At 31.8% G+C, this 22,808-nt stretch overlaps 3 protein-coding genes across 12 annotated transcripts in view; 1 reads left to right on the top strand and 2 right to left on the bottom strand.

The window, feature by feature from the left end:
- LOC126851944 (uncharacterized) overlaps positions 1-3,755 on the bottom strand; it is a 26,435-nt gene extending 22,680 nt beyond the window's left edge. For 4 of the 7 annotated variants that reach the window (XM_050596291.1, XM_050596292.1, XM_050596286.1 and 1 more), the window contains exons 1-4: positions 2,929-3,480; positions 1,149-1,299; positions 903-1,061; positions 316-737 (exon numbers count right to left, since the gene is read on the bottom strand). In XM_050596291.1, coding sequence (XP_050452248.1) covers positions 316-737; positions 903-1,061; positions 1,149-1,271 — 704 coding nt within the window. In that variant the 5' untranslated portion in view covers positions 1,272-1,299; positions 2,929-3,480. The other 3 variants (XM_050596288.1, XM_050596287.1, XM_050596289.1) reach the window with 3 other exon arrangements.
- LOC126851977 (iduronate 2-sulfatase) lies at positions 1,982-7,830 on the top strand. 3 transcript variants are annotated; one of them, XM_050596391.1, is made up of 9 exons: positions 1,982-2,077; positions 4,287-4,576; positions 4,659-4,836; positions 5,511-5,641; positions 5,720-5,891; positions 5,981-6,130; positions 6,229-6,366; positions 6,432-7,000; positions 7,090-7,830. In XM_050596391.1, the coding sequence occupies exons 2-9, from the start codon at positions 4,388-4,390 to the stop codon at positions 7,423-7,425; spliced, it is 1,863 nt and encodes a 620-aa protein (XP_050452348.1). In that variant the 5' UTR covers positions 1,982-2,077; positions 4,287-4,387; the 3' UTR covers positions 7,426-7,830. The 3 variants fall into 3 exon arrangements, with proteins under 3 accessions (XP_050452348.1, XP_050452350.1, XP_050452349.1); XM_050596392.1 differs by lacking the exon at positions 1,982-2,077 and adding an exon at positions 2,200-2,297; XM_050596393.1 differs by having other exon boundaries at positions 6,432-7,325.
- Positions 7,610-22,808, bottom strand: LOC126851939 (transcriptional regulator ATRX homolog). Of its 2 annotated transcripts, none has more exons than XM_050596277.1 (23): positions 22,214-22,808; positions 21,718-21,772; positions 21,351-21,463; positions 21,116-21,259; positions 20,865-20,995; positions 16,575-19,478; positions 14,413-14,747; positions 13,914-14,038; positions 13,603-13,742; positions 13,287-13,523; positions 12,993-13,206; positions 12,486-12,892; positions 12,027-12,325; positions 11,626-11,920; positions 11,184-11,473; positions 10,857-11,013; positions 10,432-10,779; positions 9,602-9,902; positions 9,299-9,526; positions 9,065-9,199; positions 8,746-8,802; positions 8,391-8,576; positions 7,610-8,314 (listed from the first exon to the last, which is right to left on the bottom strand). In XM_050596277.1, the coding sequence occupies exons 1-23, from the start codon at positions 22,223-22,225 to the stop codon at positions 8,228-8,230; spliced, it is 7,200 nt and encodes a 2,399-aa protein (XP_050452234.1). In that variant the 5' UTR covers positions 22,226-22,808; the 3' UTR covers positions 7,610-8,227. The 2 variants fall into 2 exon arrangements, with proteins under 2 accessions (XP_050452234.1, XP_050452235.1); XM_050596278.1 differs by having other exon boundaries at positions 16,575-18,968; positions 22,214-22,807.

Raw genomic sequence — 22,808 nt, 5'->3', positions numbered from 1 at the left:
ATAAGCATTTTTCACTTGCATAAAATATTCATCTTTTTATCAAAAAATTAAAAATATGTATTGCATATTCAATATTTTAAGACATTATACATATAAACAAAAAAAGATATATATTTATATTTTAAATGCATAATTTGCTTGACTTGTTAACTATTCACATTATGAAAGCAAAATTTTATCCAAGAGAATTTTTAAAAATTTTTCATATTCCAATAATATTCTATGAGAATTTTCTAATTTTTCCAAAATTCTGAAAATTCCAGATTTAATAGACAACTTTTCTACGTTAATATGCGTAGAATAAAATTTCCGTACCTGTAAGCGAGCCATCGTGTTCCTAAAGCGACAGGATTTGGATTTGGGCCAGGGCTGGCATAGCAGGTAGTGATTGTTATATTATTTTGCAATGTTCTGGCATCGAAGACCGCAATTTTTTCTAATAACGTTACGACCACAGACCGCTTGTTTGCCAGCACGTCGCAAACAGGATTTTTAAATCCTACGCTATGCACCGGCTCGCCAGTCTTCAAGGAGATGAAGTTGACATCGCAAAATTTTGGTCCCGGAAGAGTCGAATCCGGCTCGGAGCAGACCGCTACCATCGGCCGTTTCGCTTCGAATTCGTCGACGTGTTCGTCATCAGTCTTTGGATTTGGTAGAACTCGAAGAGTACGAATCACGCCTTGCCGCCATGATAGAACTTCCGTTGCCTCTCCCGTCGCTGCTATGAGCCATACCTATTATAATTAATGATTATATTAATAATAACCTTTACAATTTAATGATTATCACAAACAATGCATTGCGTTAAATATGTATAGAAAAGATGAAAAAAGCAAAAATCAACAATCAATACATCAAGTATTTAATAAGGTAATTTTAAATTGACATAAATCACTCACCTGAACGCCAACTGTATATCCTAGCACCAATAATAATGGTGGTGTATTGGAACCTTCATTGTAATCAGGATACAAAGCAGGATCATTTATATCCGCGTATTCAAATCGCGCCCATGATATGGTTTCCTTATTATCAGAGTTAGATGCTCCTGCATATCCCTATAAACAGAGAGAAATAATATATAAAATATTTAAATATAGATTCTACAATATCTAAGAAGTATTCAAAAATTAACAAATATATACCTGTGGTACTATATCATTGATAATTCCAGCAACGCTATCAATAATCGATCTGTCAACTATGGGCTGAGGTGAAACAATTTGAGCTCCTTTATGCGCACCTCGCCTTGGTGATTCCGCAGACATTTTTTATTTCCAAATTAATTTTACCTACCTGTAAAAATAATACAATCCTGTTATTCTTACATGAAATATATTAGTTTTTAATACATTTTAAATATAAACTAAAGAAAGATATACAGTATCTGTTAAATTAAAAATAATATATATATCTTTAATTTAAAGAAATTGTAAATATTTTAAAATAAAGAACTTTTTATATATGTTTAATATTTTTTTAAAAGTTATATTTTCTTAGATTTAATAGCATATATATGTTATTAAAAATTTTCAAGTATTTAAGATATCATAAAAGAATTTAATTTACAGTAGCAGAATAAATTATAATTGATTTTGCTTAAAAAATTTTAGTTCCAACAAATTATGTAAGTTGTTCATAAAAAGCGATTGTAAAGTGTTATGATGTTTAATTAATCTCGCATTTTATATCGTCAATTACATCCAAGACGTACGATATAACAATTTAAATAACTGCCACAGAATTCGCAAACTGTACGAAAGAGAAGCTTGACATCGCGCAATCACGACCTTTGCAACAATATCAACGGGGCACAGAAACGCGAACGGAAAGACAAAGGAAAGACACACTTGCGTGCCCTTGCTAATGCGTCTCGATGTAAACGACGAGTGATCGGATTCCGGAATGTCATGAGAAAAAAAAACAAAAACAAAAAAAAACTATTAGGAGGGAGAGAAATTATATTTTCCCTTTTACGTGGCGAACGAACAAAGGAATGATACGCGCGATACGAATATCGTGCCGTTTCGCATAATTCTCGCTCGCGGATGAGGACAAAGAACCCTCGTTCAAGGTATGTACACCATCACCGACATCATCATCACCACCACCACCACCACCACCACCACCACCACTACAACAACTCGGAGCTAGGCTTCGACTAGGCAAGTCATGGACATTACTATTCGCGACTCGGCGTTCGTCGTCGCGCGATCATCAGCACAATCGTAGTCGTCGTCGTCGTCGACGGTGACGACGACAAAACTCCACGGAGCGTCGTCGTCGTCACGGCGGTACATTATTCAACGTTCACGAAAAGTGGGAAAGTGCATTGGCTAGTCGGTGGGAATGGACGGGACGTAGAGCGAGAGGAGGGGAGGGAGAAGTAAAGGGGGAGGGGGAGTAGTCTATTTTGCCAGCCGTTGCCGTAAGGAGGGAGAGAGATGGAGGGATGCGTGTTGTTGCACAACGCGAGCGGACAGCTGTGCGTGGAATGCGCGCTCAGGGACAATCGACGAGAAAGTCATGAACGAAGAGGAAGGTTGGGGATGGGCACACAGTCTCGTCTCGAATTTATAAAGGCTTTTACAGAGGATAGATAGAGGATGTGAAATCGCGGCAGCGAGAAAGAGGGATGACGACGAACACGGACTGGGAGCGGATGACGCGTACTTCGATTTGACGTATACGCGTCGTGAAGCGTTTACGCAACCGCGTTAAAAAAAGCTACGCGAGCGCGCGCGGAAAGATTCTCCACCGTTCGATCTCCGGTATATTTTATATACGACGGGGAAGGGAAAAAATTTGTCGTTGGAGAGTCGCACGAATAAGGGAGTATCTCGCGCTTATCATCGCTTTTATTATCGGCGCGTGCTCGGACCTGATCGCTCGGTCGTGATCGATCGTCGTGAAACGAGAACTTACTTCACCGCGAGACTCCACCGTGTTTTCTCATCGTGCGTGAGGAGAGAGAGGGAAGAGAGAAAGTGAGAGAGAGAGAGAGAGAGAAAGAGACAGTCCGCCACTGCACTCCGCGAGCACCACCGTCTACTGCGTCATTCCGCGAGCGACTGACAACCCAGCGGACGACAGTGGCTGATGATGTCACTGCGCGCGCGAGAAACGTCAATCTCCTCGAGCGATTCTTTTTTCTTCTCCCTCGGGAGGGAAAAAAACGCGAGGCTCGCACTACGCGTCGTTTCTCGTGCCAGCCAGTTTCCGCCAGCTATATTTTAGAGACGCGGACTATTAATACGACGCAACACACGCGTGTACGCACGATCGCGATCTATCCGATGAACCGAAGACGCGCGTTCCGCCCACCCTTTCACACACGGAGAGGTTCCTCGCGAAGCGAAGCGGGCGAAATTCGCGGGCGCGGATTCGCCACTGGTTACGTTACAGCATTGGATACGTATATATATATATATATGTAGGTATATATGTACAATACGTATATGTATATATATGTATATATATATATGTACCATGCGCCGACGTCGCGCCACGCCACTGGAGGACTACCTACTGCTTCGTGTGTCGGAAGAACGAAAACAATAATCAGCTGATTCAATGGCAGGGGAAGGCGGATGCGGAGAGGAGCGGAGAGACGGCATCGGTCGCGATCGGGACACGAGCGCCGCTCGCGATCGTTTTAAGAAAACTGGGGGGAGGAGGGGGGTAAATGACTGGGTATAATTCAGATTTTTTTTCCCGTACAATTGCGATGATCCCCCCTCCTTTTTTCCCTCATGAATATATATATATATATATATATATATATATATATATATATATATATATATAATATGTGATGTTTGCACTGGCAATTGGCACCGATTTTTTATCTGCTTTCCTGAATGACAGAAATGTTATTATCGGCGCGCACACTCGGGCCGTTTGTTTACTATTTATTTTTATTAAATGAATATAATTATTTTATATATATTTTATTTGTATACATTCAGAGAAAAAATCATAAAAACTTTATTCGATATATTATAAAAATATAGATTAAATATCTTCTATAATATTTATGATAAAATAAAAAATAAAAATATATATTTGCAGTAATATTTTGCAAATATTTCTCAATATTTTTATAAACATTTTTATAATATTTATGATAAAATCTTTATGATTTATTAAATCTAAGATCATAAAAATATTTTTAAAATATTCAAATAAGTATAAATATTTATACATTTTATAAATATTGTGTGCTGTCTAGGTGGGAACAAGGGGAGGGGGGAATTTACTATATTTACCATTTTCTCATTTAGAAAACGGAAATATTTTTTGATGTGATTTAAAAATCCGGAGGACAGAATTAAGATGTTAATGCATTCTCCATATCTAAGCTGTATTGTAAACTAATCGCAAGATGTTGACCTGCATCAATTTAATTGTAATTACGCTGATACATATCGCCGCAACACGTCCGAATTTTTTACTGATCATTGTCGACGATCTAAGGACCGCTTTGGGATGTTACGGTGATATTAATGCATATACGCCGTATATAGATGCCTTGGCCAAAGATAGTATCATTTTTACCGAGGCATTCGCGCAGGTAAAATATAATCTCTGAAAATATAATCGATTTCAATGATTTCGTCTTATTTTTCATTTGAGAATTGGATTTTTCGTTGCAGCAAGCCTTGTGCGCGCCCAGCAGAAATTCATTTCTGACAAGTAAAAGACCAGATACTCTTCGGCTTTATGATTTTTACAGTTATTGGCGTGAAAAAGTTGGTAATTATACCACGTTACCGGAGCATTTGAAAAACAATGGATACACTACAATGTCCATAGGAAAAGTATTTCATCCAGGTAAAGTAAAAAATTAGATGCAGATCCACTTCCTAGAAAAAGATGAAAAAATCCTTGAAACTTTCAAGGATTTTTTTGGAATCTGGAAAAAATCAGAAAATTCTTATGGAATTTTATTGGGATTCGAGGAATTCTTTAAAAAATTCTATTCAATAAACCAAATTAGAAATGTGTTTGAAAAATATAAATATATATCTATCTCTTATTTAATTTTTTAACAAAATATTGAATATGCAATATACATATTTTTTATTGTAATTTTCAATAATATAAAAAATAAAATTATTAAGAAATATAAAAAAATTTAAATGTTATGCAAATGAAAAATTTTACAACAATAATTCACAACATGGCTTATTGGCAGATTATCTACTGCTTACATATAAAAGCAAAATTATTAAAGAGATTTTTTTTTAATTTCTTGTGTCCCAACAAAATTCCATGAGAGTTCCCTGATTTTTTCAGGTAAAAAAATTTCCTGAGAATCCGAGGATTTCTATATTTTTGCAGACAGTCTGTAGTACTAAAATTATATGTTATATGAATGCATATTTCGTAGACACTGTGTAATATTAAAATTATATGTTATGTGAATGCAAAATGCAAATGCAAGTTAAAATAATGTGAACAACAAAATGCACTGGTTTACGCAAGTACATAGATTTTTATTAAAGGTATAAGTTCTAATGGATCAGACGACAGTCCTTATTCGTGGACCGAGAAGCCTTTTCATCCATATACAGATCGGTACAAAAATGCTCCCGTTTGTAAGACAAACCCGCAATCGGAAGCAGCTACGAATATTGTAATATTTAATGAGATATTTGTTCTATGTATATGTTACAGTTGACACACAAATCTATTATGGATTATGTTTACACAGGTATGTCCGGTACGTGTATCAGCCATGCCAAATAAAACATTACCCGATATCGAGACATTACGAGAAGCGAGGAAATTCATACATGAGCACAAAGGAGATGGCAATCCCTTCTTTCTTGCTGTCGGTTTTCAAAAGCCTCACATACCGTTGAAGTATCCTGAACGCTATCTAAGTACATTTTATATCGATAATAAATTAGATATTAATTTCAAGTCATTTTCTTTACAATAAGGACATATCTGAAAGAAGCATAATACACAGAATATCATCCTATATGGAAGTTCAAAATGCCCGAGCCGTACCTATGGCCGAATAATGTAAATAACGTCGCTTATAATCCCTGGACCGACCTACGATGGAGGAAGGATATGGCGAAATTGAAATTGAAATTTCCATGGGAAAGGATACCAGGTATATATATCTTATTGATCGATATATTTATTTCATATTTATAAACATATATCGCGCATCTACATTTTTCTTTATTATTTCCCAATTATCATTTTCAGAGAAGTATGGGAAACTAATTATCCAATCGTACTATGCAGCCGTATCTTACGTCGACAATATGATCGGCAAGCTTATACACCAGCTACATGTTTCGAGGATTCGAGAGAATACTATCGTAATATTAACATCGGATCACGGTACGTTTTTTTTTCAATCGATGAAGTACGCATGCAGTTATATTAATTTAACATCAAACGCACAGGTTGGGCACTTGGAGAGCACGCTATTTGGTCTAAATATAGTAATTTCGACGTTGCTGTACACGTACCTCTGATAATATCGATTCCGACAGTCACGTTTGATACTGATAATTACGCTAGATCTATGCATAATGGAAGATATAATATAACGCACATTATTACAAATTATGATGAAATGAGAGATAAAACAGATTCGAAGTACATGATATCTGATGAAAGGGAAATCGGCATTTGGAGAAATACAAAATATATTACAAAAGGGTATAAAAGAATGATCTTGGAGACTTACGTTCGACAAAGATATAAGAAATCTGTAAAAAGCAGCACGTTACATATGTCTAAAAAGCTGAAAAGAAAATATTGTCGAGTTACGAATGCTATCGTAGAACTCGTAGATATATTTCCGACGATTGCGGATCTGGCGGGTGTTCCCGTGCCAATATGTCAAAATGTCAATGAAAATTATCGAATGCGCTCAAAAACTATCACTATTTCTCGAAAGAAAGCATCCGATCCTTGTAGCGAGGGTTTTACGCTCCTACCACTCGTAGAAAGTACGTTAAGATGTCAGGTAAGGCATATATTTTTATTCCAAATAATTTTTTTTTTTTTTGTACAAAACAAGGATTTATCTTTCTTGTACATTTGCAAAAATTTTAGAATGTATCTTGGAAAAGAGCAGCCTTCAGTCAATATCCGAGACCAGGAATACAGCCTACGCTTCGTCCCAACAGTGATAAACCTCGTTTGAAGGAGATAACTATAATGGGTTACACTTTGAAAACTAGCAATTATCGTTACACAGCGTGGATACCATTTGCGCACGAAACATGTAAACCAGATTGGGACATTATTATCGCAGAAGAATTATACGATCACAGAACTGATCGGGCGGAAGATTTTAATATAGCAGCCTCGCTGAAAATGTTAAACACGAAGAAATATCTTAGATCGTTGTTAAAAAATGGATGGAGAAACGCTCTTCCAAGATACTAAAAATTTTAGGATATATCAAAGCAATGTTTAATACCTCTCTATGTGTTATATCTCTATCTTAAATATTTATGAGATTTATATCTCTCTCTCTCTCTCTCTCTCTCTCTGTGTGTGTGTGTGTGTGTGTGATATGAAATCAATAAATTATTGATTATTAATACAATTAACATAGTAAAAAAACAAATATGTAATATGAGTGCTCCTATTCTGTTTGCCATAAAAAAAGTAAATAAATATATAGAATATTTGTTGTAAATGTATGTGTATATATCTATAAAAATGTTTGGAAAATAGATACTCTATATATACACATCTAATAAATATATATCTAATGAAACAGAAAAATGAAAATAGATTCAAATGTACTTTAATTGATGGATTAAAAAACTGTAATGGATTAAAAAACTGTAATGTATATGAGAGTTTTCCTAAACATGTCTCTTATGTAAACTAAAGACGTTACTTATATAAAGTAAAGCCTCATTCTGCAAAAAGCTCGCGAGAAATACATTTCCAAATGCAATTGACTACATTATTTTGCACTACACAATCTGTACGCAATAAAATTTTGTCTATTATATAAATACGCCATTTATGGTTTACACATACATGAAATTAATAATATATAATCGAACTTAATAATATAAAAAAGATTATAATATTTTTTTATATTACATAGGAAATCAATATATAAAATGTAAATAATACCTTCGTATACGACTTGTATTTCGCCTCATGATGTATCGACTTCCATATCACTTACCAACTGTATAATTCATACGAATTATTAAGTGTGGGAATTCTACTCCTCTTGATTCTTATTGTTATTAGTTGGTTGTATCGCTCCTTGTACGTTTGACACACCAGCGTTACTTGTAGTAGGTATCACCTATAAATTCAAATAATGTATCACTTTCAATTGTCAGTGAACACAAATAAAGCTGTATATAGCAGCATATATATACTTCAATTATATCATCGTTTGTTTTTCCGCCTGCATTGTTATTCGACAGAGTGTTTTGATATGTAAATGGGTTTGGTAATAAATCTCCCCTCTTCGCCATGTTTGGTTGTGCGGATTTGTTCACGTTTATATAATTTCCTGATTGCCCCGACGATGTGAGTAATTGATTCAGTTGTGAGACTTGTTGCTATACAAAATACAAAGAAATAATAAATATATTTAAATTTATATATATATATATATATATGTATGTATGTATGTATATATATATATATATATATATATATATATGTATGTATGTATGTATATATATATGGAATGTTTGACTCAATATATATATATAAAGTTATGCTCACATTTGTATTGCTATTGCTCGCAGCATGTGGTACGATCATTGGTCTTTGTTGAAAGTTCTGTAAAATATCGTGCGTTATAAAAATTTATACATTTTTTACATCGTAAAATATACTGTGGAATTATTTAAAAACGCTTTAGAAAGGGAAAGAGAGAAACATTATATTGCAGCCACTATTCTCAAGATTAACTTATTAAAAATCATCTCTCTCTCAATGTTGTTAATAATAATATTTTAACACATTTATTGTTCAAGGATAAAACATAAAATTCACGTGGCAGTCAACGTATTAATAGAGATAGGATAAAGTGGACCAATACCGATGTAGTTGCTGGATTTCTCTGGATAGGTTGCTTAGAGTAGCTTAATGTAGCTTGTTTTTCCCAATAATTGTACATTTCCATTAGAGCTCGATTCGTCATTATTTTTTGTTGTTCCGGCGTTGCATTGGGATACTATAAATCCATAATTATAAATAATTCACTCAAACAATTCTTTCATGAAGGTTAGCACAGTTTAGTATTTTTAATTGTATTCTAAAAAAAATTACTTACATCTTTACGAATAAGCTGTTGGAGATTTTCATACTCGAAATGCAAAGCCATATCTTGAGGTATTAAACCAGTCTGTCCAGAGTTCATCATCATATTATACTGTTGCAGTAACATGTTATTTTGATAAGCCACATTCAACATTGGATTCATTGGCGGTCTTCCCTTCTTTTCCTCTTCATATTCTAGCCAAGCCTGTTTGCGTTCTTCCTCATCCAATTCTTCCTCGGCCTATTAAAAATGTAAATTTATTAATTAATAAATACAAATACGTTTTTTCTTTCTGATGAAAAAAATATTACTCACTTTGTTCTCTAATAAGGAATCGTGTTCGTGATAATTTTCCACGACATCCTTATACTTCAGAAATATTTCTGCTAATAGTCTATCCTTAGGTAAATTTAATGTAGGTTTCTCCGCATCGCTGTATCCTTCAAAACTATACAATTCGTTTAGATTATGATTGCTATAATGACGTTCAATCTGTTGCTCGTCCACAACTCGACACGAAAGCGATAATTTAGTGACTTGACGATTGTAAATCTTTTCTTCCATCGTTCCCGCTGCCAGGAACCGATATACATAACACGGCTTTTTTTGCCCGAATCTGAAAATCACCAGAAACGATGGATTTGATGAATAATAATTGATAACTTTATATATAACGTCTTTATTCTAATTTCCTCTCAACACTTCCTTGCCAGAGCCTATCCTTTTTTTTCCCCTCTAATCTGTTCTTAAACCACCTTTCTTTCTATTATTTGCTTCATTTATTCCCTCTGTTTATTTCTGACCAAATAGCCCAGCGTCCGACATGCACTTCAAATATCTCTCTTGTAATCTTTCTATCATTTTCCCTCCATCCCCATAATTTCAACTCATAATTCACGTCTCTTTATTTCTTCCCTGGCTTCTTTTTTCATTTCCTTCCCCATCCTCATCCTGTTACTCATCTCTCTCTATCCCTACAGCCCATTTTTTAATCAGTTCTTTCCTCACTCCCTTATCTCTCATTGATTCTATTAATTTCGACATATCCATCGAGACGCGGTTCTCAGATCCACAAAAAATAATACTATTATTGATTTGATGGATGATAAAATCAAATAATGAAAAGTGATAAAAGAAGTATATACCTGTATATTCGAAATATGCTTTGTACATCGTGAGAGGGATTCCAACTGGCGTCGAATATAATCACTCTGTTAGCCGCAGTTAAGTTTATTCCCAATCCTCCAGCACGCGTGGATATGAGGAACAATCTCGCTCTCGTATTAGAGGGTTTATTAAATATTTTACACCACATATTTCTGTTCTCAGCTGACGTTTGACCATCAAGCCGAAAATAATCAAGACCTAAGGACCAACTTCCGGTATGATTATCCAATGTCTCCAAAGATGTATCATTTTGAGTTTGATCGTCTATTTTTCGAAGAAATTCCTCAATTAAAGTGAGAGAATATAGAGATTGCGAGAACAAAAGCCTATCAAGAAAAAAATGTAACATATAATAATGACACACAATCGTTATTTGTATAATTGTTTTATGTAAAATACGTACACTTTATCACCAATCTGTTCACATTCATTTAGAATTCCAAAAAAAAGTAATAATTTAGCAGATACTCTCATATCTTCGAAATGCTCAGGCTGTACAAACTGCGACCACCATTCTGCCTCTCGAGTCTCTTCTTCTACTTCTTCTTCCGACTCTTCTTCTAAAATTTGATTTATTTAACATTTTTATTCTTTCAATTTTTATCTCAATACACATATTGTGTATAGTCTCGTTCATTTTTAGTAATTTAATTTTTTTATTAATTTATTATATTCAACATTACAAATTATGTGAAATACTGTTCTCAAATACATTATTATAAAAACTTGCCACCAGGATTATTCCTTGTTCTACGTTTGGAAATATTTGTATTCTCTTTTGCATCATCAATAGCTTCAACATCACTATCACTGCTCGAACTGCTGCTACTGCTCCGTTCTGAGTCACTACTATCGTGAATGAAATCTTTCAATGAACCCTCTGACTCGCTCAAAAGTTCTTTTTTCTCATTTGCTTTTTCTATCTTTTCTGCGTTCAAACGCAAAACTAGAGGGTGCGTCCAGATCCTTTGTAACGCTTGAAAATCCGCAAAAAGAGTTCCTCCTGCACCAGAGGAACGTCTATAAAAAGAAGGATATGTATACATAATATGTACATGTATCGTTTAATTGAAAAGTAATTACAATTATTTTAAATTACATAAAAAATAGAAGAAAACATGAATAAAACATGATAAAAATATGAATTCCAATGAAGTCCAAGCGATCCATACCTCGCAAGATTCTCCAAATAATATTGGTACATTTTAATTTGTGGGTCTGTTAATCTGACAAAAATAACATATTCCTGTTTAGGCGGTAGGAACGGTGTAAGCACCGAATAATCAAACCTCTGTACACTACCCTCTAACATTTTGTGCAACACATGCGCTCGCTTTTTCATTAATTTAACATCATAAGCGGTAGAATCGTCAAACTGACCGTTCGTTATCGGATTTACAAATCTATTCAAAAACTCTTTCTTTGTACCTAATAGATTTGGTTTAACAAACTGTACCATGCAATGATCTGCAAAATTATAAATTTCACATGATATAAGATATAAGATTCACATGATATATTCGTGTTTATTGAAAAAATATACGGTCGCAAGGATCCTTTATAAAGTACTCACATTCTATTAAATTATTTTGCAGCGGTGTTCCTGTAAGTACTATGCGTCTCAAAGTTCTCACTCTTCTCATACATTTACTTAATGCAGTATCTTCTTTCTTTAATAAATGGCCTTCGTCACAGACAACGAGATCCGCGCCTGGATCAACCAGACATTCCTCTATCACTTCTTTCATACCCTTCCGGATATTTTTATTCGCGCCCGTAAGATTACGGAACATTTCATAACCGATAATCATCACACCGCCGGTCTTTTGCCATCTTTGTAACTGTTGCTTTCTTTCAAAATTTTTTTTAAATCTGAAAGTGTTGTTTGGTTTTTTTTTTACTTTCAACAAAGTATCTGTCATGAAAAGTTCACAGATCGCACGTTATATCGATATTTTCTTTGACAAGAAAAAAAGCTTTAGATAGAAAAATAATTTTAATTAGCACAAGTATCATTTAAATTCGTACTCACTTTGTCAATTCATATACCTCGATATCGTCCAGATCATTCAACCACGTTCTGTATTCATTTAACCAATTAAGCACTGTGCTTAGCGGACAAACTATCAGTACTGTTTTAACACCTGTCGCTTCGTGAGACAAAAGTGTGTGCGTCAGAGCGATTACCTGCAGTGTTTTGCCCAGACCCATGCAATGCGCGATTATACATCCAGATCCGGATGTAGTCTTTACCCTTTCTAGGGATTCGAAACAAGCGTCCCACATAAATTTGATACCCTGCGCTTGATGCGGCTTTAGACGCTTTACTAATTCCTCGTGTACGCTAACAAGCTCCTTTTTTGTCTCTGTATCAAAGTCCAAAACAAGCTTCTCAACCTTCTCCTCTCCAGCAAGTCTCATCTCGTACATTTCATTGTACTACAACAAAAGATAACACTATATGTAGAGAAAGAAAAAAAGAAATATACCTATGTACATAATAATAATAAATAAAAGTTGAATGCATGTAAGAATTTACCACAGCTTGACGTTCAGCAATACGTTTAAGCCTTTCCTCTTCTTCCTTGGCAGCTAATTTTGTGTCCTCCGCTACTTGTTTATCTTTCAGAACTTTTCGTATATTTTTTCGACCATTTTTGCCGGGTGTGGACTCTTGCGAATTATTTATTTCTGCGACACTGCTATCACTGTCGGATGCTACTTTCTTAATTCGCTTACGTTTTGGTTTTGGTCTGCAAATTACGTAATATCATTAATTTAAAGATACAGGATTAAGGATATATAAAGAAAAATAATATGTATATAAATTTACTTTTCTGTAAGCGAAGAATCCGTGCCTGACGAGTTGCTCTCGCCGCGTTTGCGTCTCTTCCGTCTTAATTTTTCCTTTTCTTTTTCCGCGTCATCGTTTGAATTTTCTTTGGCACTCAAAGAATTATCAGAATCTATACTAACATCCGTTATCCTAACATCCGAATCGGAATCTATAATTCTTCGTCTGGTCTTCTTTTTTTTACATATCTGCTTTTCTTCATTATCGGAATCGCTACTGTAAAAAATTAAAATAAAAAAATTTTTTATTTTCAGTTATCTACAGTGTCTATAGGATAACATAATAAAAAGCTTACTTATTCCCTTCCAACTTTTTCATTTTTTCTTGTTTTTTATCCCATTTTTGTTTTTCAGCATCAGAATCAGTATCAGATAATTTCATTGTCAGTAACTTATTTCGCCTCCAATTGCTTTTGTTATTTTTCTCTTTCTTGTCCTAAAATATTTTTGAGTGAGATTAATACCTTTTTCAATTGATTTTTTATTGTATATATAACAGATATTTGCGATATAATAAACGATATAATTAAGAAGCAGCACTTTCATTTTAATAGTTAGTGATCTTTAGTTTTTTATGTCTTTTATTAAACCATAAAAAATATCTTACATCATCTTGCTTTGAAATTTTCTCTTCAGATTTCTTATCGTATTTTTTTTCCTTTTCTTCTGCCTTTTCATTTTTATCATCACTATTTATATCATCATCGCTGTCCAGTGGTATTACTTCTTTTTCTAGATTTAAATAACACAATATAAAATATTCGGAATAAACTATATGATCATACAAATAATTATTGTATACAAAACATAAAAATATTAAATTATTTTTTTAACATGAAAGTAGAAAATTCAAATTGATAAAAATTAGTAAATGTCACTAAAGTGTTGTAAAAATGCTTTTACACAAGAACACTATATTTATGAAATCTAAATGAAGCAATCATTAAAATTAATAAAAACTAAAAAACGATTTTGATTATAGATAAATAAATTTAATGCTGCTTATGTTTCTTAATTTGGGTGAAATCGATAAATTTACAAGTTGCAGACATTTAAATTTTAAATATCTTGATGTAAAAAATATACACTAATAATAAATTACTTACCATTTGAATCGGAGGAATTTAATAGGTTCTCTTTCGCGATTCTATTTGCTTCCGATATTAAAGCTTCATTAGATATAGGCACAGAATCTACATTTTCTATTCGATGAATTGATTCGTCGGAACCAGAATCCATTTCTGCATCCACCGAAACATCGCCATTCTCTATTTTTTTTAAGTAATCCATTAAAGATTCTTCTTTAGTTATTTGTTTTTCTTTTCGTTTATTTAAGCTTTTGGATGTTTTTGAGGACGTATCATCATCCATCGACGAATCTTCGGAATCTTTCTTTGTGTTTTTCTTTCGTTTCTTTTCGAGATTATCCAAATTAACAAGACTGTAAAGGACAATGGAAATAAGGATAATAATTAACTAATGTAATAAATTTTGCTACAAAAAATTTATTGTGTAAATAGATTTGTCTTGCTCAAGGAATATTAAGTTTACAATAAAAATGTACAGAGTTCATGAGAAAGGATCCAAATACTAATCGTGTTATTAAGATCATAAATTCATAAATAAATTCATAATTTGCAATAAAAATAAACAATGTTTAATGTTAAATTAAAGAATTTTTAATTTAAGAGAAGAGACTGTCTATTAAGTGTCTAGAAGTTCATATAAAAGTGTATAACAAATAATCATACAAGAACTTATATATTTAATGACTAAAAAACATACTTTGTTACAAGAACTTCTAAATTTTTGTAGATTTTGAGAAAAATTTAAATATCATCATTGCGTTTGTGCTCATAAAATTAAACGCATCATTATTATTCCGTTCTTTATTTTTATCCTAAATTTTAATAGAAAACTATACTTTATACTCTTATATGCATCTTGCACAAGTTTTATACAGTAAATCTTCTCCAGTTGGAAAATGCTACATTGAATTTGAAAAATCGCACACTGCATTGTATAACAAAAATATTACACTGTATATCTTGTAAATTGTAGCTTGTAGTGACAAAGATAACGCTAATAAAATCATATTTGTGTGTAGAAAATATTAATCATCTAATATAACTCATCACCTAATATAAACTTCCAATTTATTGTTATAACACACGTATAATCTATAATTTTTATCATATATATAGATATGATAAAAAAACATGTATGTATGTGTGTGTGTGTGTGTGTGTGTGTGTGTGTGTATATATACAAAGTGTTCCACCAAAAGTGGCCACTTCTTTTCATCTTTTAAACTAAAAAAAATATATCATAACAAATATATATCAAATTAAATGATTCAAAATGAACTCTATTGTGAGTATAGCAGTTACTTCCAAGAGCTATCTGTGTTAATTTTTTTATAATAATGTAAATATTTTGATATGATAAAAATTGTAACACTGTTTGAAATGAATACAAAAACAAAGCTTCCTCTATGAGGAAGCAAAATGTTATAATGATATAATATAAATATTTCACATATTATACTAGTTTTATCGACTTGAAATAACGCAGACGACGTCTACTTTTTCACTTTCTGTGCTGCATTATGGCCAACTTCTGATTCGTGCATTAAAGATTGATATATGCCATGTTGTCATTTGATCATAATACTCAAAGTTGGCCAAATCGCAAAAGTCCAAAAAAGAAAAAACGTTGCCAATATTTTAAGTTGATAAAACTCATATAATATGTAACATATACAACATCATATATTCGTTTCGAACAGCGTTAGAATTTTTTTCATGTTGAAATATTCACATTATTATAAAACATTATGCATATCTCTTAATTCATTAACACAAATAACTTTTGGAAGCAACCATTATGTTCACGATAGAATTCAGTTTGGATCATTAATTTGATATATATTTGTTATGCTATCTCTTTTAGTTTCAAAAATAAAAGGAGATAGATACTTTTAGTGGGACACCCTTTATATATATATATATATATCTTTATATTATAAAAATATTTTTATGTGGCAGAAACAATTAATAACAAGTATAATCAAGATTAATAAAAAAAATAATAATAATCTTACACACATATTCACATACAGAATTTAACTCTACTATTTCAAGCAAATATGTTCTAAATAAATGTGTAAATAATTACATAATATTTAAAATTCTTCAATGAAACAATAGTTAATTATTTCAAATTATGCAAGACAATAAGCAGAGGTTTTAGAGAAAAATCCCGATACCTTTTAAGTTTCTTTTGTTCCAGATATTCTCTTGACTTTTGTAACGCATAAGAATAACGTCTAAGTTCTTTTCTGCTCAATCGTTTTAAACGAACTTCGCAAAACATTTTTAGTTTCTTATCGTTCCAATGATGATGATTTTTGTTGAGTTTGACCCTTTTTCTTTTCATTCTAGAGATTACTGAGTCCCCATCACTTTCAAGTTCGTGATTACGTTTAGAATTATTTGACTTTTTTGAAAGGCGACTCGCAACTTCTACATTTAATATAGTTGGCTCGGAACTGGAACTTTCAGTGTTGGAAGATGCTAAAAGTGCCTGTTTCGATTTGTCATTTTCTCTGGAAGAATTTGATTCGGTCTTCTTGTTTTCATTCTCTTCCGAATCTGATGATAAAATTGTAGAATCATCCGAATTTGATTCTAAGAGAACTTTCTTGGCAGCCTCTTCTGCCTTGGCATCATCATTCAAAGAACCGGTTTCTTCGCGAGATTTCTCATCTGTTTGTTGATTATCCTTCTTGTTCTCGACTTCAACTTTAGTTTCAATATTAGTATTCATCTTTTTTAGAAATGACGATAATATCAATGTGCTGGTGCTATTAACGTCAACATCATCGTCTTTCGCTTCGTTACTCTTTCCGGATTGATCAACATCATCTATAATTAAGCCTTCAATTGATTTAGCTACATTTACATCTAATATGTTATCCAAGTCAGAATCTGATTCTAGGAGAGATTTCTTCGCCAATGCTTCAGCATCATCGAGAGATTCAATATCGTCGGTGTTAGTTTTTTCGGATATATCAAGTTCTTCCAAATTATTATGAATTTTCTCGCTAGTTGCAGATACAGATGCTAGCTTCTTTTGATTATCCTGATCCAATAAATTCTCCTCTTCATTATCACAAAGTGAAAAAGATGTCCTATCTTTTTCATTTAAAATTCCACCTTGCAAAGAAATATCCAAGGATTTAATTTTGGATAAAGATTTTGGATCATCACAATTTGTTTCTGCAGCCATTTCTTGTGCTTCAGTTTCGTTCTCTTCTGCATCCTTGGAAGCATCATGATAAGATGTATCAAACAGATCCATTGATTCATTGATTATATCCTTTAAGTTCGCAGAATCGTCTTGCTCGATATTTTGTGTCATCATCTTTCGATTGCCATTTCTCAAAGGAGAATCTTCAATTTCAATTTCACTACCAGGAACATCAGTATCTGATTTAGCCTGTTTATCATTAGAATCATTATCTTTATCTGTTAATGGTGTTTCATTATTATTAATTTTTGAAAATAGTTGCTTTGTAGTCGGTCGTTCTGCGCTTTTTTTCTTTTTCTCTATTGATACACTTAGCACTGGGGAACTGGACAAATTATTTTGCAAATCCATATTATTTTTATCCACATTATCTTCATCCCTTGACGAATCTATCAACTCTTTATCTCCATCATCGCTTTCAGTGTTATTAACATTTACATTATTTTCTGTATTTGATGTGTCTATTTTATTCTGAATTATTTGCATCTTCTGTAATGTTCTCGATTCGTCCCCTGAAAATATTTCACTGTCGCATTCAGATACATTCTTACTTCCAGCTTGCTCGTTTCCGGAGTTGCAAATCTTGTTCTCGCTCATTGCACGTTTTTCGCGTACGTTAATTTTCTCTGAAGATTGTTCATCGTCATTAACTTCTTTGGGTAATCTCCTGATAGCTAAACTTTTCCTTTTCTGAGAACTCTTAACCTGATAGAATGTCGTTAAATTCTTCTGTACTTTTTGCAAACTCGGCCACAATTTATTAATTTTCTTTATCATTTTCAACATAAACTTCTCTTCATCCTTTTTGCCATATAATTGCTCTACAGAGTTTATATACGTTTGTAAATTTAAGACTATTTCTTTACAATCACTAACAAATTCTTTTGCATTATCAAGGTTCATATCTAATTGGTCATTAATATTTTCTTTGCTTTCAATTGCAGAATTTTCTTCAATAGGCGACTTAGTATAATCTATTTCTAAATCTGCTAATCGTCTCATGGAATATTTATTGTGATTCACCTTTTGAAGTTTTATTTTCTGAAATTCTTTGCTAGAACTGGCATCTGATTCATCTTTCTGAATATTGGAAAGATGTTTCTTCGATGACTTATCATATTTTTTCTTGCGTTTCTCTTCCTCGTTATTATTAAACCTTTTGCTATTCTGCTCCTTACTGATATCTTCATCTTCAGATTCGCTAGCTGAATCATGATGCTTTTTCGCCTTGTCCTTAGTAGACTTTGCATCAGAAGAATTAACATCCTTCTTTCTATCTTGTGTAGTTTTCTTTGAAAGACTCTTAGATATATTTGGCGCTTTATTTGTGGAAACATCCTCGTCACTTTCGCTATCGAAAAAATTTATAGAATTATAGCTATTTATGTTCTTTCCAGTCCTGATAGATTTACTTATACGTTTTTGTTTAGTTTTATTGAACGATAAATGAATAGAACTATTATCCGAATCGCTAGAGATTTTATTTTTTGATATTCGTCTATCTTGTATGGATTTAGTTTTTTGATCTCCTCTACTCTTTTTTTGTTTATTTTGTTTATAGGATGTTAAATTTGTGCTTGTATTAAACAGATTTTCGTTTTCAGATGAATCTGTTAGATTCACTTCCTCTATCTCTTTTTGTCCATTGAGGTCTTCTTTTTGTTTCAGATGACGACGATTGTCTAGTCTCTGCCTGGATCTCATTGTTACAAATGTCTTATCATCAGAAGAAGTACCGCTCTCTTCACTATCACATAACATTCGCATACTCTTCTGAACTTCTTTGGCTCTTTTTAATTTTTGTATATCAGATGGTAACGTACGTCTTTCAATCTTGTTGGTGTTTCTCCTGTTACCCTTTCTGAAACAGAAGATCCATTCCATGTACATATCTTCTCTTTTTCTGTGGACATGGTAGAGTATCATGTACACATGCATGTCCCCCATTCTTCTTTAAGTTGTTTATTCCCAAACTTTTAGTATCTGTCAGCCAGTCCTGTAGCTAGAAACGCGATAGATTTTACTTTGCTCTTCTTTTCTTTCTATGTTGCTCTAACATAATTTTCTTAACAGTCTTCTTCTAGTAAATTATATTATAACAGAACGGACTAACAGCATTAATCATACAACATATTTAATTACAAAACATGCTACATTGAACATTATTAGAACATGCAATTTAATCTATATAAAAATTGTTAAATTATTGTCTATTGATTATATAAAGCTTTGATATCTGTTTTAGTTGGAAACAATTTATATAAACAGTAACAATCAGCTGGTAATATATACACACATATATATATATAATATATATATATATATATATATATATATATATATATATATATATATATATATATATATATATATATATATATATATATATATATATATGTATATACAAAGAATGTTTGAAAATTCATGAAACGGAATACTATAAGAAAGTTTTCGAAAAATTATGTCATAAAAGTATTTATATAATTTTTTATTTTAATAATTGTTTTTCAAGATTGCTTCTCAAAATTTTCTCCGTTGATAGAGTAGTATTTGATTGATCAATCGTAACAAAAGAAACAACAATTTCTTTGTTTTGATTGTTCAATGAAACATTATATATATAAAGAGAGAGCAGAAGACATTAAAAAACTAAATCCATACAAGATAAACGAATTTCAAAATTCAAATAATCCTAATTTATCGTCCAATAAAACAACTGAAATAAAACATACATAATATCAGGACTGAAAAAATTGTGCATATATATATATATATATATATATATATATATATATATATATATATGTGTGTGTGCACTATATATAGTGTATATATAAACATATATGTGTCCCTTTCAAGAATTTAATTTTCAAATGGCACATTTGATTAATTTGTTATTTTAATTGTATTTAATTGTATTATTTATTCATATAATTATTTATATAATTGTATTATTTATTCATATTATTATTTATTTAATTTAAAATTGGCTTCTTCTCCTTCCTAGTATCTTAAGATATGACTACAAATTCATTTCCTTTTGCTTCTAAGAAAAATTTATGGGAAAGAAATAGCATATAATGTCAATATTAACCTTTTGATTAAAAAGATTGAAATTTATTTATCATTTTCTAGAAAGTGCTATTTGAAAATTAAAAAATATATCAATATTTACCTAATAGAAAAATGTACTTTTATGATTACTGTAAATTTCACAAGCAACAATTATATCCATAATTATACTTACTTAAAAGTGTCCATTACTGCAGCGCATATAGCTCTAAGATTCCAGATTGGTTTAGGATCACATATGAAACATTTCCAATCCTTCTCTTCGGCATTCAATAGTGACATTGTTGCATTTCTTTTAATGCATTTCTAAAAATAAAAAATCAAAAATTTTTATATTTATGTATGTGAGTTGTATATTTGTATGTGTATGTATGTGAGTAATTAATATGTATAATGAATATATGTTGAAAATTATGCTGAATTTACCTTACAAAATGCCGAGACGCAGTCTTTATCACCACATTCATACAATTTCTTATCATCACCACACATATAACAATATTTTTGATATTCGTCTTCATCTTCATCTTCAAATGCGGCATATACTTCTTTAAAGTTATTCCAACATGTCTACAACAAAGTATATTTATTACATAATTAATAAAAAACATTTGAATTTTACATATGAAATATAACAATATCTAAATGTAAAAGATCTTACCTCGCATTGTAATATTCCCATCAATGGATGAGAAAAAATTTTTTTTGACTCAATACTTAATTCATTGCCACATGAAGTACATGCTATTTGTTTATCTTTAACAACTCTAATATCTAGACATAAAGTACATAATCTTTATTATTACAGAAAATTTTAAAAGTGTTATAAATACCAAAAAAATATTATTAATATATTTTACTTGTAATGGTAATAAAATAATATAATCGATGTTTAGGTTTTAATACTAATAAATATACAATTTTATATATATAATTTTTGTTAAAGTTGTACAAATGCTTTGTTTGATATTTAATTAAAAAAACTCTAAATTTATGTACATAAATTACATTATAAAATTAATTTATACCATGAAAGTGCTTTTCACGATAAGCAAGTTCTTGCGCAGTTGCCTTGACCTCTTTCTGAAAATCAAAAGAACAAAAACAATGTCTGCATTACATTAAATGTATTTACTTCTCTCTATTAATTTTTTTGCATTATAAAAAAGTTAAAAGTAATAGTATTAATTACTCCAATATTAATATCAAAAGGCCTAAATGAATAATACTTTGGGTTATAATAAATACAAAACATAACATTTCGGCGCTCACTAATGCCAATTCTTCAGCCTCTTGTGATTTTGTAGTTGTACATGTTTTTTACCTAGCATTTTATTCGAAATTTTTTTTATACAGCTGAAAGAGCACTAGTATCTCAACATCCCACACTTTGTATTACTTTACTGTAATTTAAAGGCAAGAAATAAAACCCAAGTATTGTTCATTTAAACTATTTAATGATTTTACTTGATAATATAATAAGTAAACTTAAAATTATATTAGATTAATATTAATGTATCTTACCTTTGATGGCATGATTGCAACAGATGCTGATTGCAAGTAGCCACGACTAATTTCATATATAAAAAAAAAAAGAGGAAAAAAAGAGAAAAGTCAATAAACTCTTCAACAAATTGAATCGAAACTATGATCAGCGACGAGACTTGTTATACCACAGCTATTTTACTTGTTTTGCAATCAACTATTTGCAGACGCAAGTACATCTTCGATGACGTAAAAATCGTATAAATCAACGAGGGATGATAATAAGAGACATCCTCGTTGATCTACGCGACTTTTATGTGTTCACACTAACAAGAGCAGCGATTGTGCGAACACTACTAACTGCGTTGTTAGAAGAAGCAAGTTCAATCGAATATATATTCTATCTCTGAAAACTCCGTCTTCAACTTGAAAGCTTCATTGTGTCCTTAAATTCTCTATACAAACGAAACACGATGACGTGGATCTAAATCTTTCACCGACCAATCGTTCCGCCAAAATAGAACGAGGAAAAAAAAATTGCTCGTGAATTTTACCGCGCGATTTTTGTGTGTGCGCAAGGAGAGATAAAACATTAAAGTCACACACCGGTCGTACAAAATGGCAGGACCATAGG

Source organism: Cataglyphis hispanica, chromosome 9, assembly GCF_021464435.1.
Source record: "Cataglyphis hispanica isolate Lineage 1 chromosome 9, ULB_Chis1_1.0, whole genome shotgun sequence".
Classification (NCBI taxonomy): Eukaryota; Metazoa; Arthropoda; class Insecta; order Hymenoptera; family Formicidae; genus Cataglyphis; species Cataglyphis hispanica.
This window is presented reverse-complemented; position numbering and strand designations above follow the sequence as displayed.